This window comes from Harpia harpyja, chromosome 21 (genome assembly GCF_026419915.1).
Source record: "Harpia harpyja isolate bHarHar1 chromosome 21, bHarHar1 primary haplotype, whole genome shotgun sequence".
Classification (NCBI taxonomy): domain Eukaryota; kingdom Metazoa; phylum Chordata; class Aves; order Accipitriformes; family Accipitridae; genus Harpia; species Harpia harpyja.
In genome coordinates, this window is record NC_068960.1 from 12593374 (window position 1) to 12612522 (window position 19149).

At 39.6% G+C, this 19149-nt stretch overlaps 1 protein-coding gene across 1 annotated transcript in view; it reads left to right on the forward strand.

Moving 5' to 3' along the window:
• Positions 1 to 733: 733 nt before the first annotated feature.
• LOC128134724 (uncharacterized) overlaps positions 734 to 19149 on the forward strand; it is a 104028-nt gene continuing 85612 nt past the window's right edge. Inside the window, exons 1-8 of the mRNA XM_052772789.1 lie at positions 734 to 797; positions 4032 to 4082; positions 5698 to 5858; positions 7388 to 7458; positions 9479 to 9644; positions 10625 to 10762; positions 11600 to 11789; positions 12864 to 12991. Of these exons, the coding sequence (XP_052628749.1) occupies positions 737 to 797; positions 4032 to 4082; positions 5698 to 5858; positions 7388 to 7458; positions 9479 to 9644; positions 10625 to 10762; positions 11600 to 11789; positions 12864 to 12991 (966 nt within the window). The 5' untranslated portion in view covers positions 734 to 736. The remainder of the gene's footprint in view (positions 798 to 4031; positions 4083 to 5697; positions 5859 to 7387; positions 7459 to 9478; positions 9645 to 10624; positions 10763 to 11599; positions 11790 to 12863; positions 12992 to 19149) is intronic.

A 19149-nucleotide genomic window follows, 5' to 3' on the forward strand; every position in this document is an offset into this window, starting at 1 on the left:
TGTATGAGGAGAACCCCAGTTCTAGAAGAATGAGTCAGTAGGACAGGAGGTAGATGGTGAATCTCCCTCAAGCAGGAGTGGAAGGTCTTTATCACAAGTTCAGTGAACCCTGGAAGACCTATGTCTCTCATGTTGTAAAAACCTGATTGCTACCAGAAGGACTGTATTTTAGTGGTTTTGTGTATTTATGCAAGATTTCATCCATCTTAGGTTTGAGAATTTGGTTGAAGGGATGATCTGCCTCCCGTGAACTTTCTTGCTCCCAGTGGGAGCACATTGCCTTCAGCCCCAAAGCTTTTGCTTTCATCCTGTGTGCTTTTGCAGGGAACGATTGCTAGGGTGATTTTAAAATTTATTTATTTGTTTTAAACTTACTGCATAGGATTGTTCTGAGCATTTGATATGTTGTCGTGCTGTATACTTAATTTCTTTTCCTTGCAGTTTTGTGGAATTTCTAATAGGTTAATTTCTCTCTCTTTTTTTGCAAAAAGGCTGAAATGCTGTTAGAGATTGGATAAATGTTTGTGTGTGTCTATCTCTCCCCTTTACTACACACGCGCACCCTCCCCTCTGCAGGCTGCCCTGCCAGAGCCCCTCCTCTGGCTGGAAGAGCGGAGCTGAAATAGTGAGCTCCTGCTTTGTGAAGGAAATTTTCTTTCACTGCCTGGCTCAGAGGTGCCTTTGAGAGGAGAACTGATGTAGTTTTGTCAGCTTGTGGGCTGAGGAGGTGATTTCAATGGCCATGGGGCTGCACACCGTCATTTTACTCTGTGGTGTTGTGGCAGGAGCTTCAGGGAGTAAGTAGAAGAAACTTTTTCCTCTGCTAAGATTGATCTCTCTCGATGCAAAATACTTCTGCTAATGAATGATCTCACTAGCAAAACTTCTGAGGTGCTGTAAATTATGTTACAACTTGTAGGTTTGCAGTAATTCTTGTAGCATCTTTGTCTTGATTTTCAGTGTAGTGTAGAGATTTGCCTTAGTGACCTCTCTGGGTGGTACTGGGCAGGTGGGAGGGCAGCCTACCTGTAAAGGAGTGCAGTTAAATAGTGCATCTTCCTTCAGCATTACTAGGGAAAGCAACAGAAACAGTTAGATTGTGCCAGTCAATTCCTTATCTCACCTGAAAATAACATGTTAGTATCATGTTCTAAAATCATGCTCACTTTGGTATTTGGCAGATAAAGGATTCTGAAAAGCGTGAATAGATCATGAAATGTCCATGATGTGGTCCTTTGTTACTCTTGTCAACTGGAAAGAGATAAGTGCATGCTGTTTCTAGAACCAAAATAAATTATGGAAGAAATATTAAAATTTAAAAAGAACAAAGGAAGGAGCAGAAACTCTAAATTTAAGCACCTTAAAAAAGTTAGCAAAGTGCCTGATTGTCCAGGGTGCTCAACCTACCACACTATCTGTCTGTGATAAGCACGTTTAAAAATTCTGAGCGCAACATTCACACAGGAACTGAAAGAGCTCTTAAATGTGGTCCTGGAGAGGTGTGCTCAACATCTTAAAAATCTGATGCTACATAAGAGAGATGAATTTTCCAAGTTTGTCTTACCATATTTATTTTAAGGTTCTTGAATAAGTTGTACTGATTTCTTGGTTAAAAGCCATTAACTTAACACTACCTTTTTCCACTGTTTAAAAGAAAAGGGTGAGCTAGATAGCCCTTTTCTTACCTGATCCACTAGATACTTAGGGATAATTTTTTTTTCTCCCATGGAAACTGAGAAGTGTATTTCTTTCTTTCCAAATGCAGTGTGTTTGGAATGTTAAAGTTAATGCATATGGTTTATGTATAGATAGGTATATTTATAAAAATTAATAGTTGAGTGATAATTCTCATATGTTACATGACCTGGTCTCTCTATGCTAGAAAGTTTTCTAGTTTTGCAGGTATCTGTAGCACTAGACTAAGTTTGCTTGAAAATAACATGTTATTCATACATTTTAAAGGTAAAATCTGAAGTTCCATACAGAGAATTAATTCTGCAAAATAAAAAGGAGCATTTGTTGGGAGGAAAATATAAATGTGGGGTTAAGACCTTTTAAAGAAAAATGTAATTCTACTCTCCAGAAACTTAAATTTTAACTTGGGAATAAAAATGTATATAAGCTTGGGTGGGTGCTGAAGCAAAAACCTCTTATTTTTGTTCCAAAACTAGTGAATTCCCTTCTTTCCTCCTGCCAATAATTTTGACATTTCAAAAAAAGGGATTAAGAGAAGGGAAAATATGGTTCAAATAAATAGTATAAATGTGGATTTTTAAATGTTGTAGTTTGACAAGAGCATTTCCTGCAGGCATATAGCATATATAAAACATCCAAAAGCAGAGAACCAGAATAAAGAGGCTCTTTTAACTTCTGTCTCCAGTGGAAGACAAAGCTGAGCAACACAGGGATGTTAGTTACCACTTAACAGGGAGGTTCATTAGCATATAGTATAGCGTAGAGGTTGGGGGCAATTATACTTACTATTGAACTTCTTGTGGGAGTTATTTTTAAGAAAGATTTATCAATAATGGCAAGTTAGGGCTGAATGTTTTAATACTAATTAAATAATGTAATACATGGTTTATTAATAAAGTAGCGTTTTCATTCACTATGGTACATACAAATGCCATGTATTGAAGTGCAGCAGGATCACATATTTGATTTTGGCTGTTCCTTGTCTATCACAGCAGTGTATATGAGCAGCTGCGATCTGACTGATTTTGCTACGTGCACGTTCCTATCGATATCTAGGACTTGGGGTAACTTGCTGAGTTGAGTGCTGGGGAATGTTAGCAGTGCAGGATTAGGTCCTGGAACTTGCATCTGACGTGTCCATCATGGGGCTCCTCTCTCAAACTTCCTGCAATTCAGCTCAAGTTTATCACAGAAGTTCTCAAGAGATAGGGACCAGTAGGCCAGGACAGCCAGTCTTCAACATAGTACCTGTGCATTTCCCAGGGGTGAAAGCAATCTGCAGTGATTTTATTTCATGTGCTGAAGCATGACTTATATCAGTCTAGCCCTTTGAGTGCCCAGTCATCATGCTTGTAGAGGCAATCACAGTGATGCACAGGAGATAGATACCCTAAAAATTTCCCTGTTGCTTTTCTTCTCTGTGAAAACAGAATTTTTCTTCCAGTTCATCCTGGACTTTTATATTGTTTAGTAGTGCTTGCAATAACTGATAGATGTAATTTTGCTAGGCTTATTTAAGGTCATTCAGCGTCAGCATTAGAATGAGAGTCTTACTAGTTTACTGTGCAGATGTGTGCACACAGAGTGAAGAGAAGGAATGAAGGCTCTGTACGTAGCAGCCCTAACTGTTTCCCCTGTTCATGCCAATGTGAATCTCAAGCAATTCCATCTGTGTGGTGTAAGCGTGTTCTGCATCCCTGTGAATTCGCTGCCCTCCCAGTCAAAGTCTGAATGAAAGTCATGTTGGAGAACAGGCTCTCCAGTTTTAAAGGATGTCTTAACCAACTGCCACCCTTGAGTTGTGATGTTTAAGTGTTCCTTAGTGTGCTGGTGCTGGAGAAGTTTTTCTTGGGCAGTAAAGCTTGCTCTTACTCTGCTTTAAATGATAGTTATGATTTCTGGAATGGCCACATGCAATAAAATCTTAGCTAAGTAGAAATTTTCCCTAACTGCAGTAAAGTTAAAAGCCTGTGGATGTGAAGAAGTGTGGTGTATAAAACCTGTATTTCTTTCTTGGATTAAGAATGCCTTTTTTTAATTTGCTTGGTAATCCATGGTATTGCTGCATTTCCATACCTACCTCAATAAATACACTAAGGCATGTCATTCTTTTATGTATGTGCTTGTGTGGTACAGATGTGTGGAAAGGGGCAAAAGCAAAGTCTTGTCCCTGTATACTCGGTAGCAAAACTCTCATGGATTTTTTTCTTTTTTTTTTTTTTCTTGAGGGCCATGCTTTGGTTTCAGTTATTTCATTGTAATTGAAAAGCAGCGCGTCTGTCCTGAGCTACACACAAATTTTCAGTGCTTTTCTATTATCTTGCCTGTCGTTGCAGGATCCTTGGAGAGTTTAAGTTACGGAGCTTCCTGTTCCGCAGACTGTGTAGGTGAGTAAAACAAGACTGTACTCAGGCCTTGTATGTGATAAGGAAGGAGGAATTTGAAAACTTCCTTCTCTTCAGCAGGGGTGTTGTGTTCTTAGAAGAATGATACTTATGTCTGAGTGATCAGCATTCATGGAAGTAGCAGGGAAGTTCCACGAAGCTTTACCAGGCCCAGACCTGCCAAAAGTTCGCATTCTGTGAACTCAGAAAACTCACAGACATGAGAGCTAAGCAAACTACTAAACCAGTGCAGGACAAAACCCAGCCATGTATGAGTGTCTTTTTTTCCAGTACCCGGTGTTAGCTCCTTTCATACTGAAACAGGCATGAAGAAAGATGACTTCTTCAGTAGGCAGGCACAAAACTTACATTTTGTAAAGGAACAGATTGGAAGACAGCATATTGAACTGACCTGGAAAGGTTTGGTTGAATGGCTTGAGGTGCAGTTTGTAACTTATGCTTCTCATTTACATTGCCAGCAAGTACTTCAATGTGCAAAAGTGCTTTTCAGTGTAACAGCAAGGGGAGCACATGGATGTTCTGCTCCCAAGGAGATCTTGTCCTGGCCTCTTAGCTACCTACTCAGAGACCCTTCATTTGTTCAACATTACTTCATCTCTGTATGGCTTTGTCATTGAAAGTGCTTGAGTATTGCAGTGCCACTGTGAAGCAGAGAAAAAGCAGCTCTGCATTATGGGAGCTGCAGTGGTCATTTTTCCTAGGTGTTGTCTTCTTCATCTGAGGGAAGGGAGAGTATTTTCTTTGAATTTTCCCTCTTCTGCACTTCAGTGGTGCCAGTTAAGGTCACACCCTGATTTCTTACCATTTAGAAACACTGTATTTGTTACAATCTCAGACACCACAGTCACCAAAACACATGGCATTGGAGGTATTATGACTCTGATCTTCTCATCCTTTCAGAGTTAATTCTTATCACCTGGTCTAGAAGAGAAACTCCTTTGATTAGAGGAATACAGAGACCATGTAGCACACGAGGGTGTCTGACATTGTATTCACTAGAAGACAGTGCTACCCATGGACACTTGCCAGGTCATTACAATGTCTTCATACAAATACAAATAATCCTTGTCTTCCCATGCTTTCTCTTCCTCAGCCTGAATTTTTTCAGGCAGGCTTTCAGAACCAGAGTTCTTTACTTAAAAAACATGTAATTTAGTTTGTCTGCATATGTGTAGCTCATAGCATGGGCATGAAAAGCACTGAATGCATCAGCAGATCCTTTTCATCTTGCTGTTGCAAAGGTCCTGCTTTGCTGCTCTCTGAAAGGTAGCGAAAGAGCATCATGCCGTAAATGCATTGCCCTCCTTTTCTGCTCTTGGAAATTAGATTCCTGCCTCAATGGAAATTTTGAGGTTATGTGCATGGGAGCGAGGGGTATTCTTTTCACCCTCCGTACAGGAGTTATCGCTAGCATGCAGCGTGCTTTCAGAAACCCAGTTCTTTCAATGGTAAGTCCAAGTGGGAAGGGAACATTCTGAATATTCAGCCCCTTGTTTAGCTGATTACAGTGGCCAAAAGATTAAAAAGTAGAAAAAAAAAAAATAGGGGGAGGGGCAAGCCTAATAGACTAAAAAAACCATTTTTTGTTTGTTTCTAGGACACAGTGCATCGTACTCCCCCAAAAGAGCTAGATACAGCTACAAGTATTCAGCAGTCACAAACACATTCCTGCAGGGAAGTATTTACAAAAGCAGTGGCATCTCTCTGGAGAGCACAGTGATCATTGAGGTATTGGGGAATTGCCAGATGGTTTTGAAAGTGAGTATTGTCATAATTGTTGGAGTGATTGGGATGAGTTGACGTGAGACTGTATCTTTCTTTGGGATTACTGCTACATTTAAAACATTTGTTTTTCTTGTAATTAAAAGCCAGTTCAATTCTGGATCTCATAATTAGAGTTGCAGAATTGCTTTGATGCGACATGGCTTCAAATTAAGTATTTGCCAGTTTTAAATGACAGATTAAACAAACAATTATTTTCTTTCCTAAGTGGCATGGCAGTTTCACTGCTTTGTCACATGAAGTGCAGAACTGGAGATGAAGCTAGTCCCCTTTAAAGGAATTTGGTTTATTTTTAAGCACTTTCATATCTGCAGCAGTAATTTAAAAGTAGCAAGCGTTTTAAAGAGAACTTGAGAAACGTATATGATGTGCTGGATTGGTGCCATTCCTAGCCTAGTGTAAAATTCAGTCTTGTAGTGCTCCATTGATCTCGACAGGAGATCTCTCCGTCAGTGACAAGAGCAACAGGCCAGTTTCAAATTACAGACTTTTTCCTGGGGTGAGCCCTGCGGTAGGCCAGTTTGAGAACTACATGCTTTAGCAGGAGCATGGAAAATAAACATCTCTCATCTGCCTTGGTTTTCCTTCTAGTTAACAGAGGGGATAATTCATGGGTTCTGTGGGGGGTTGACATGTGTGTACTATATACACATATACATGAGGCCAATGAAGAATAGGGTAGTTATCCTTGTCCTAACACGGCCATATGGATAAAATTAACTGGTTGGTGGTCCTGTGATTTTACATGAAAAATGAGAATTTGGGTGCTGTCTTCAGACTGAATCACTCTCTTCTGCCTTGCAATATCAGTGGCTGGATTCCCCAACTTCCAGTCTTTATCTTAATTTGAGACCTCCTAAGATAAGCAAACCAATATGTAGTTGAATGCTTGTCTTTATAAAAAAGTGGAAGATATTAAGAAAAAAGATTACTAACAGTTGCAATCTGTGCTGTACTTAAAGTGGGGCAGAGAGCCACCATTTTTGATCTACCATTTAAGAACAGTTCTTCTTGCCACAACCAGCCAAATTGCAAGTACTTTAGGAAATTCCATAATGAACTTAAGTGCATTTTTTCCTCTGAATTCAGTGAAAGTAAGCTATGAAATGGCTACTGAATACTGAGAACTTTACCAGGGATAGTCTCAGGAGTCAACTGAGATGGGTACACATTTTGCTTCTCAACTGGAGTAGAAAGGACTTAGGTTTATCCCAGCTCTGACTTTACCCCGGCGTAGGTGATTGCTTCTGGCTTGAAAGTGAAAGAGATATAATAGTGCCATATAAAATGTATTTAATAGTGAGTGAAACTTCTTTGTAGAAGAAATTTCAGAAACCATCTCAGAAATGCAACCTGAAGATGTGGCTATTGCAGTTGTGTTGCTTGCAACACCAAGCCTTTTTTCATAGTCTATGTGTGACATTCTATGCAGATATCCTTATGTCACAAATTCCACAAGTTCCTATTGACAATGATACTTGTTGCTCTATAATCTTTGCTCCTAGGTGCAAGATGTACAGATTAAGAAAAGTTTTGCATCCAGAGAGGAGCCTCTGAAGGAAATGGACAGTCTAAGGTAGAAAAACTTCTAATCTGGTCTAGTTCTTGTTTTTTTGAAGCTATATGGCTTAGCAGCAGCTTGACTGGACATTGTTCACTCTGTTTCATCCTCTGTTTAATTTTAGTTGGGTTTTGTCTTGGTGTGTGTTGGTTTTTTTTAAAGCAAGGATCAAGATATGAGCACCATCAACAAAATTGGAGGCATTTGATCCAAAAAGGTTTTTTTGAACCTAATTTTCATCCCTTTGTTTGTAAAAACTTTCAGAGAGTAGACAATTAAAATTACTCTGGGTACAAATTATCAGGCCTCTAGCTGGCTAGCAGCGTGTATGGATCGCTCACTAGTTCTCTGAGTTGCAATTGTTACTTGTACTGACTCTTAAGTTTTGAAGTACGTTTCAGAAGTTCTTGGTTTGGAGGATTCTCATGATGCAAAACATTGGGTTTTTTCTTCCAGGATATTTAAACTGCATTTATTTGTCTAATGTAATTTTCTTCCTTTTATGTTTTTGTTTTTAGTAGCTCATTCATAACATATGTCAGTGTGTTTCCCTCTGACTTGCAGAGGTATAGACTCTAGTGAAGATGCCTGTACAAAAAGGTCTCTTCAAACTAGAGGTCTGGTATTTTCCCAGGGAGCTGATGCTTCTTGTGGCATCAAAAAAAGCAGTTCTGTTGTCTGATTAAGCTCAGCCTTGTAATCCTCCTCTTTGTCCTGCTACTGGGATTCTCAGCCTTTAAATGACACTGAGAACTGAGTTAATTGGCTCAATTCAAAGGGTCAAAAAGACCAGGTTTGGAGCAAAAGCATTGCTTTTTATATTCCTCAGGAATAGCTTTGTGTTCCACAGTATGGGTAGTGGTATCAGAGTTCAAATCAGAGTACAGGCACATCTTCTGTGAAGTTATTTGTAGGATTTTCATAGAGGTAAGAGCACTTGGGTCTTTTTTTCTTTGCAGAGAAGCCAAAAAATAGAGGTAGCAAAGAAAGCATTCAGTGAAGCTTGGCTATTGAAAATAATTATTCAGATGAGTGAATCTTATTAGCATTTCCCTCAGCCTATTGTGAATATACAGTGGTCTAGCTTGTCCTCTGAACATGCATGTAATTTCCACAGATAGTAGCAAATGCAGCCACAGTTGCCTAGGAGTTCAGAAACCTTTATCGCATGTACACAATCTCTTCTCCTGGAAAGACTTTATCCAGGTGTTGGTGCATTAAAAGTTTTCCTCTTACAATGTCTTTGTGACCTGGTTGATTAGATGAACAGTTAGTTCCACAGTTAATGTGCAGATGAACTGTGTATCTCCCTGTATGGGAGCTGACCATTGGGCTACCATATAATTCTTCCTTTGGATGGCTTATTTTTCCCCATTTAGATGGGAAATACACGATTAAAGTACATTATATTAGGAGTGAAAAATCAATGTTAAAAAGTGATCTCTTGCAAAAGTAGAAAACACTGTACTCTCAATCTGAGATAGCCAAAGCAATCAGGGAGTGGACTGACAACAGGGACTGGGGGGATAACTTTGGGATAGAGCCCAAGTATGTACACCTAGTAGAGCAGGAAGATGTGGGTTGATTGGAAAGCAGTTGTTCTTGTGTGTATCACAGCTGAAGAGGAATGATAAAGAGTACATGCAGTTACTTTGCAGTTAAGACATGCTTACCAACGCTAAAGGCACCCTGAATCATAAAATGGAATTTCTCTCTTACTTTAAACAAGAATTGTTGCCATTAAGTCTAATTACTTGTAAAGAATTTACCAGGAGTTGACTTAATTAAGTGTTACAGTTATGTTGAAGATGCTGTGATTATCTTGATAGTTTTTTTTCATTTGTTTGGTTTTTTAAGGGCTCTTAGGGTCAGGGTGAATTCATGAAGAATAGAAACTTGCTATAAAGAATGGAGATACAGAATAAGACAGATCCATTGTGGAAGAACAGCTCTGTTCAGAAAATCTGAGTCTAATGTCATAAACCGACTTGCAGCCACTGTTCGAAGCAAGAGACTATAAACTATTTTATTGCAGGGAAATACTAGAACAGCATCCTCTTCATTTTTCTTTCCATGATGGGAAAGTTCTGAAGCTCTGTCCTGTGAGGAGTGAACAGACCTGGGCACTGAACATAAAGCGAGGCATTCTCAGTGTCCTGCAGACATCACAAGCATCCACTGCTAGTGCAGTCACTGAAGAGGTGAGACTGTTGGTAGAGTTGTGCTCTAGGGTGGCTGTTAGCCCTTGCACACCTTAAGTCTACTCCCTTTGTAAATAACTAAAGGTTTTTGCCACTTGGTGACTGGTCAGCCAGTGGTGGTCATCTGATTGCTTTTTGTAGTGGATGTTATGAAATTATCTATAATTTGCGTTCTTGTTGAGGGTTGGAATCCCCTACTTGGTTACCTGAGGAAAAGCTGTGTATTGCAGAGTTCTCTGAGGAGTTGTAACACCAGGGCTTGTGCTTTACCTGTTCCCTGGGGGAAAATACAATATTCATTATTCATGATTATTCATCATGACTTTTTTCATTAATTTCAGGAGGCTTTAAGATGAGGCTTCTCAGAGCTCTTTGCAATTTTTTTTTTTCCTAATACTTAAGCCCAAGTTCTGCTGTGTTACACTGAAATAATAGTCCAGAGTACCACACTGTCACCTGTGTGTTTGCGTGAGTGCAGCTGAGATACCTCAATAGCTGCACTACTTCTGTTGTGAAGAGCAGTCTCTAGATTGACCTTCAGCATGATGTGCACTACCTCATTCTCATGCTATTGCTACATATCAGTGCTTAAATAGATGTTCTGCAATAAGGATTGGGACACCCATATGTAATTACATTTCTTCTAAGTAGAAATGCTCTTCTGAATTAATGCTTCCCTGCAAACCCACAAAATATTAAATGAAAAAGCACATGTCTGTAAATGGTCTGATTCATAATAACACAGTGAAGTTAAACAAATCAACAAACTCTGGCTATTATAAAGTTTTACCAAGGTCTTTAAAATGATTTGCCTTTCCATGGCTTTTGTGGAGAAGCCAGTGTCCTGCAAGGGAGAATTTAGATCTCTGTTGCATTGTTATTACAACAAAGCAATTATTAAAATTAATTGTAATAGCCCATAATACCTGCTTGTATTGTATGTGCGCATGTGTGATTCAACACTGTACATTTGTTACTAGGTGGATGTTCTGGGAATATGCCCAACCAGGTATCAGCGAAAAGGTCCTATTCTTGTCAAGACAAGGGACTTAAACCTCTGCTCTCATCGGTATTCTGGTTTTACTTCTGTGCAGTCTGTTGTTCTACCTCATATGTCGGTAGGTGTTGGGGAATGACACTGATTCTTCCACAGGGCCTTTTAATTTCTTTGAAGAGTCATAATGTAAAAGAAAACATTTTTGAATCATCTTTTATGCTCAATTGTATTTGTGTGTGTCTGCCCAAACTTGAATCATTAGCAAAAAAATGATGAATATTATTGTCCCTGTAATGCCTGTTATTCACAGAATTTCTTTCTAATGCAGATTTGCATTGTAGTTGATGAACATTATAGTATAAATGCAAGGGGTTGTTAGATGCCTGGATTAAACTCTGTCATTAAAATATGTTATAGCGGTAAACTGAAAGTAGAGTGTAAAAGAGAGGAATAAGAGATGTGGATAAGAAAAATACATTATGCAAAGAAAGTTGTTATTTGCAGAAAACTTTGGAAGGATAGAAGCTTTTCTAAGAGCCAAACTTCCAGTTTTCCACTGTTCACGGCAAATACAGTCCATGTTTGTATCTTGTGCTGTTTTTATTAGGTGAATATTACTTCTTTCTTGTATTGTATAGCTAGTCATAATTTACCAGCCTTTTGCTTTTCTCAACTCTGCTGACCAAAAAGATCTGCTTAACACTGATGCTTTGTGAACTGAAATGAATTGAGACCATTTGACCCTGAAAGTTAGTAGCAGTTGCATTTCAGTGATGAAAAAATTAGACTAAAAATAAAGAGCGTATTAACCTCCACAGGCTGGGCTCTGTCAAAGGTCTAGACAAGAGACTTCACACTGTATCACAGAACTGGAATCCTCTGGGAAGTTGGGAGAGAAAGGATTGGGCAGGCTGACACAGATGATCAAGACTTTACCTGAAGTATCTGTTCTTCTCAGTCTGAGCAGCAGATCCTGTCCTCCAAACTGGAATGTGTTCAGAGCATTAAGGGTGGAGTCCTGGCAGAGGCCAAATGTACTGAGTCCAATGTTGTTACAGTGTTCTCTCAGAAGGGCAGCGGGGCAAAGACGCAGACACAGTGTTTGCTGAAACTCCTTCAAGTGGAAACAGAGTCACTGTACGAAAAAGGTAACATGATGTTTCTGCTAAAATAGAGTAAATTTATTTCCTCAAAAAATCTTGGGACTGTGTCTTGCCTGCGAGAGCTCTTTGCACCTGATATTTCCTTTAATGTATGAAATGATATGAAAGCGGATGTTTTCACAGGCTGGGCTACTGAGAGCTGTCCCTTCTTTGGGAGTTGGGGCCTGCTCTAACAAAGCTGGGTGGGTCTCCAAAGGATAGATTTCAATAATGGCCAACTCTTTTTTGCCTCCTTTAAATACCTAGCCCCCTTGTACACAGAGCATCAGCCTTCCTGTGTCTGTGGACAATTCCTGGTTTGTGTACAAATGAAGTCTAAATAAGTCCTAATAAGTAAATAAATAAGTAAGTCCTAATGGAACTAAGGACATGCAGTGTCTGAGAACTGTTTTAATTTTTGCTCCTTCTTTGCTCTGTGTGCTTCTCCTTAGGAGAATGATTTTACTGAAGTGAATGGGAGGCTTGCCTGAGAAAAGATTTTAAAGTTGAGCTCTAAATGTTGAGAAACATTTTGTATTATTTTTTTGTTTGCTTCTAAATAGTGGGGTTTTTTTAAAAGGAAAATCCAAATTTCCAGAACACTTTTTTTTTTTATAGTTATGCTGACATAAGATGACAAGATTCTTCCTCAGGAAGAGGCTAAGAGCTGAGCCATTTATTTTTCTTGGCACCTAGATCTCCTGTAGAGTTTTTGGGAGGTTGAAGTGTGGGACCAAGAGAGTGATTAGATAAAATTGGAAAGGGCGATGAACGTAAAGTAGCAGGGCCATTGTAAGAGGCATATTGATGGAAAGTGGGACTTTTTTCATTAGTATCTTTGTCTTGTTTCTCTAACTCTTTCTTTCAGGTCATACTTGTCTTTAGGCCTTTATTCTGTTGTGTTCTTAAATTCAACCTGACTGCAGGCATTCATATTCATCCCTTGGCTTTACTGAGACTGGAGAGATTCTTACATTAGAAATAAAGGCTCAGAGAGAAACTTTCCCCTAGCATTTAGGGTTAACCATAGCAAATGGCCAGCAACAACCAGATATCTGGTTTTTCCTTATGTCTTTCCAGTGGACTCCGAGGATCTGTATGTGACCAGCATGCTCTATGAAAGGGAAGAAACTGAGAGAGAAGTCACTGGAGGAGAACTGACTGAACTAGTGTGGAAACTTTGCTTAGCACATAGTGTGAGTTTTGAGGTAAGCTTTTACACATAACCTCCATTTCCTTGTAAGGCCCTTTGTGGTCTGAGAGTTCTCCTACATAGGTAAGAGGTGACTAGGTGTCGTGGTTTAACCCCAGCCAGCAACTAAGCACCACACAGCCGCTCACTCAATCCCCCCCACCCAGTGGGATGGGGGAGAAAATCGGGAAAAGAAGTAAAACTCGTGGGCTGAGATAAGAACGGTTTAATAGAACAGAAAAGAAGAAACTAATAATGATAATGATAACACTAATAAAATGACAACAGTAATGATAAAAGGATTGGAATGTACAAATGATGCGCTGTGCAATTGCTCACCACCCGCCAATCGACACCCAGTTAGTCCCCGAGTGGCGATCCCCCACCCCCACTCCCCCCAGTTTCTGTACTGGATGGGACGTCACATGGTATGGAATACCCCGTTGGCCAGTTTGGGTCAGGTGCCCTGGCTGTGTCCTGTGCCAACTTCTTGTGCCCCTCCAGCTTTCTTGCTGGCTGGGCATGAGAAGCTGAAAAATCCTTGACTTGAGACTAAACACTGCTGAGCAACAACTGAAAACATCAGTGTTATCAACATTCTTCACATACTGAACTCAAAACATAGCACTGTACCAGCTACTAGGAAGACAATTAACTCTATCCCAGCTGAAACCAGGACACTAAGAGAGCAGCAATTTTGAAATACTGAAGCCTTCCATTTTGGGGGGCATTTTTAAATGTGGAATTATAGAAAGATAAAATGCTTTGAAGTGTCATTTTCCTATATAAACAATAAACTGAAGAGTCAAAATGTCATATGGCCCCTGAATATTGGGCAAAAGCAATTTTGAACTGTATTCTAAATAAACCTGAAAGAAAATGTTCCAAATTTTTGTTTTGCTGTGGAAAAACAAACAAAAAAGTGTCTGGCTCGGGTTATCACTGACAATTTTGATGCTTAATTGTAAAAACCCTTTTCTACAGCTTTAGCATGGGATACTACCCCTGGTAGCGCTGCTGTTTCTATATTTATTGGAGTTCTGCAGTCCTTTTCCTGTTGCCACATCCCTGCAAAACAATTTGCACATGAAACCCTTGCCTCTGGATCTTGGCTGGTTGGTTACATGTGCTTCTCATGAATTCTAGTAATAACCATCATGTTTTCTGGGGATGCTGCTTGGGTCCAGAGGGAATCTCTTCCCACGTAAACCATTTTCATTGGTGAATGCTGCTAAGATAGGGTGGAATATTCTGGTCATGTGGAACATGCAGTGGCTTAATTTTTTTCTATGACAACCATCATTCTAGATGAGGGTCTGCCTGTCTCCTTAGCTTGCTCAGGTCTTGTGATTTTTGTTGATACTGGCAGAAGCTGGATCAGTTAGTATTTGTCACTGTCTTTGAAATGAAGATCCCTATCTTCTGTGAAATTTGGAGATTATCAAGAGCACCTGTTATATACAATACAGAAGGATCAACAGATGATGGTGCTTAATCATTGCTGACCTGAGATGAACTGAGGGCAATGGCCTAAAAGAGAGGGCACTTCGTATCCCATTGTCCTTCAGATGCAGTGTTTTTTGCTGGTAATGAAGTTCCTATATAGAACGATGTGAAGAAAATATAAATTGGAAAATAGAAAACACACTTCTTGTTTAAGTCATTCATGGTCAGGATATTACTAGAGAACAAGTATGGTCTAATAGGGAAAGCACTGAACTGGCCTTGGTGCCTCTATGAATTTGCCACTGATGAGTTCAGTCAGCTCATTCCCGATATAATCCCTGTCCTCTGATGTTCTTGTCTTGTTAGATTGCTTGTACTTTGGAGCAAGATTATTTCTTGTGCAATGGGGATGTGATCTCTCCTGTAAATGCACATAGGTACAAGTGACATTAACAAAAAACTTCAGACCTAGCCTAGGAGAGGGCATTTCATCTTCCTTTGTCTAGGTTAAGTCCCATGTCAAACAACAAAAGCTCTGCCTGTTTCTTCCCTGAGGGGGACACAGATACTGGGAGATGGAGCACAGGCTTTGTGGGGACTGGAGAAGAGTGCACTGCTAGATTACAGCTCTGCAGGCCAGTGGTGCCTGTTTAGAAGTTAATATACTATGGCCATTCACCTTTCTCTTAGCTTTAGCTGTGATTAATGAGCACAAGAGGTGTTTGTGTAATGTGGCATGAGACTTAAGGGAAAGACACAGCGTGGAGAAGGATCACAGTCACAACAACTGAAGCAGGCAACTTCAGTCAGCTATAATAAATTACAACCCTAGCAGTTACTCCCAACCTATTAAATGGCGGTCATAGTCGGAGCTGGTATCACAGCCTGACAAAGACCTCAGCACAGGGCTGAGGAGAAAGCAGCAGGTGGCCTTTCTGGTGGTATATGGGATAGGTTTCTCTCTCTGAGTTATAAGCAAGTCTGCCATCTTTTTTAGCTGCATGCTAGGGAGATTGGGGCTATAGAGAGCTAGCAGAACCGTAAACATAATGGTTCTTGCTAATGTAGAATAAAAGCAGCCTCTTCGGTCGTGATCATGCTTAATTCTATGTGGCTGTCATTGTAACAGTGGTATGTAATGGCATTTAGGAACAGACTAGAGGGCTACATACGGCTTGGAAAATGTTGCAAAAAGAAATTACTGCAGTGGACCTGAGAAACTTTCTCTAGATCCTACCTTCTTTTGAATGCCCATAATTCAGTGTCTTTGAAAGAATGGTAGACGTTTTTTCCCAGTAACAGTGGGATGTCACTTCTGTCTCCAAAGAGGCCCACTGGCCTCATGTGTGGGAAATTTGTTTTGTAAATTACTAAGATTAGCACAAGTAGCTGCTGTCTGCGCCACTGCCTAAAAAAGAGGTGAATTATTCATCATTTGCCTGTCCCAGCACAGGGTTCGATTGGTTGTCAGCCATTTTCACTGTTTCAGGGTGTTCCTTCTGTGTGACAATACATTTCAAAGGGGATCTTTATTATCCCTCATTCCAACCGATAAAATGTCCTTTGGGCCAGGAAAGAAGTTATGGGAATGCCCACCACGTTGCTTGGGAGACAGCTCTGCTGTTACGCATGTATAGCTTGTTTGTCCCCTTATTGTTTGACTCTGAATGAGATGAGATTATGCATTTCTTTTGGGACACAAACCCAAGAATAAATGGAAGGGAAAATCCCCAGCTGCAGGGAAAACAGTGAAGGGATAAGAAAATGGGGGTGGAGATTGTGTCACTTCCAAGGAAGCAAAGTTGTTGTTTAATTTTTTAATGCTATTATGAGACAAGATTGAATTTCAATGTGGATGTAGATTAGCTAATGGACCATTAAGTGAACAAGCTGCATACTGACAAAGAATGGTCAGAAGGGATGGGGAGAAGGGGACCCTCACTTGAGAGAGGCTTGAAGGAAGCCTGTCACACAGCTTCTACTGGGGACTGCATTTACATTTGGCTGTCTGGATTTTGATGCTGGTTTGGTAGCTCTGGTGAATGTGGCTGTGTATGCATTAAGCAGTGTGGGCCAGAGTATGTCAGATTTACTTTGTCCAACTCCTGTACCCCGTCTGACCCAAAAGAGTTTACCTTTAGGGCATGGTCTTACCAATGTTTTTCTCATAAGGCATTCTAATTTCTAGTTACTACATAGTTGGGTGCTAGGATTTGCATGTTTAGAATACTTGTGGGTGTAGGGAGTATAACAGAGTATTTCCCAGGTAAGGAAGATGTTCTGATTATCAAGATGAATTAAGATACTGTAGTTACGTGGATGATTTTGCTTTTTGAAATTCGACTGTTACCTTTCCGTATGACCATAATAATAACTTTACCAGGAACAGAAGTCTTTGTCTGCTTTGAGTTGGAAAGCCTTAGAAGATAGTATTGGGAATGGCCTGTTAGATCACTTAAACCTGGTCCATGACCAGGCACAATTACATCCTTCCTGAAATTGAGGGTGAAATAAGGTTGACTGGCAAGGTGAGAAACCAAATAAGAAAGAACTGATGAGGATCAGAAGGAAGGGAAGTTATGCCATGGCAGGGAGAGAATAACCATAGCTGTTCAACCAGTGGACTTCATGGAGAAGAGTTTGTCAGCTCCATCTGATTTCACGCTTGGCCTTCAATTCAAGGAAATCACTTGTTCTTTAACATACATATAGTTGAAAAAAGAGATCAGACAGCTGAAATCCAGAAGTTCCATACAGAAGCGAGAGCTATGTAATTCCAAAGAGGTATACTGAATTTACTGGAGAGAAGGCCTCACACTTTCATTGAGAACATAAATTAGTAGGCAAAACCAAAGATGTTCATTGAACACATTTTCAAAGCAGACTCCCTTGTGATTATGTGGGCTTATACTTGGCAGCAAATAAGGTGTCAAGCTTTCAAAGGGTAAATATTTCTATATATCATAAATAGAAACACTTTTATTAGGAAACATTTTACTACTTCACCTTCCAATCTAAACTATCCCATGTTTATGCTTTCAGAGGAATTTTTTTTTTTAATAGAGCTACAGTAAGTCTGCAGATAGAGGGAAAAGCAAGCTTCTATGTAGAATAAAAGCCAGGCTTCCTTCTGTTTTATTTAGGGGTGGGAATGAGAGCCAAATTTGCATATAGTTTGTTGTTACGATACTACAAATAGAGGAATTTACAATGAGATTATTGTTTATCTGACAGCTCAATTTCAATGCAACCTACCTTAAAAAATAAAAACAGCCCATCTGACCAGACAGTTCATTCTAGAGCTTTATTATTAGAAAGTAAAAATAGCTGTTTCTGTGCAAAAGTTTGCACTGAGTTATTAGATGGGAGCTTGTCTAGTCAGCAGGTGTGAAGCAGAATGAAGTCAGTATACAGTCTAAAATTACATCACGTGAAAATCTATTAGTCTGGAAATTTTATCTTGAACTGTGCTGTGGCCGCCAGCTGATGAGCCACCTGAGCTCATCAGCAGCTGCACTTGCAGCTCCTTGTGATGACATCTGTGAGGCTCCCCAGCTCCCCTAATCATGCTGCCCATGGTGTATTTGCCTGTGTAAAAGGCACATAAGGCCTGTGTTTTACAAATGCTTTTGAAGAGCTTCATTAAATACAGTTCTCTGAATATTTTATAGACCGTGAAATGTAATCTGTTTCACTAGCTCCATAGTGTTCAGGGTTTGGTAATTTCTTTTAAAAGAGACCTTAGAGGTAATGATGGGATGGGATGGAATGGAATGGAATGGAATGTAATACATGTGGATCTAACTGAATTTTAGCAATGGAATTATAAATGTTATTGGAATTAATACCTAGGTAGGGCTTCATATATGAGAATAAATTTCAATTTGATGAAATTAATGTAGTATTGCTAAAAAGAAAAGTCCAAAAGGAACAAAAACATAAACAATGTTTGTATTGGATCTGACAAATTATTCCTTCAGCCTATCAAACAACACAGTAGGAAATTACTCCATCTTCTTACTGAAAGACAGCTTCTTTTTACTGAAAATGTCTTGGCAGTCTTAAATTAAAATCAAATGCTGGCACTGGGTTATTCCAATTTTTCATTGCTTTTGGAAGCAGCTCCCGGAAGGAAGGTCAGGAAGTCAAAGTAGGTCTCTCCCCAGACCTTTGAAAATGTGACCTAGTGGAATTAGACTTTGTTTGTATGATTTTTACACGAAGAAGAATGTTTCCTTTGGAACCAGAGCAGTAGTCCTATGTCTAAGCCTTTCACATCTGAAGTGAATAAAGAATTTAAGTGAATCTGTATGACATGGACCATGATTAAAACTTGTACATTGCAAAGTTATGTTAAAATGAACATACAAGCTACTGTATTTAACATTCTTCTAATGTTTTAAGTAATGAGACCTATCTCCCTTCTTAAACTTTGGATCAGGTTTCAGAGGAACACATCTACATGCTATTTAGCCTTTAAAACACCATTTTCCAAAAAGCTTCTACTGAGGCCAAAATAACAGTGCAATGAATACTGCATGTGCAAATGAAAATAATCTGAAAAAAGGAGAAAAGATCCTCCTTTCTCAGCAGAGGATAGGCTGGATAGGTAATACAGAGCCTGGTTTGAGTCAGGATGACACTGAAAGATTTGTACTCCATAAAAACAGAAAGGCTTCTGTCGTCTTGGTAATGCGATCAGTTCAATTCAATATTTGATTAATTTGA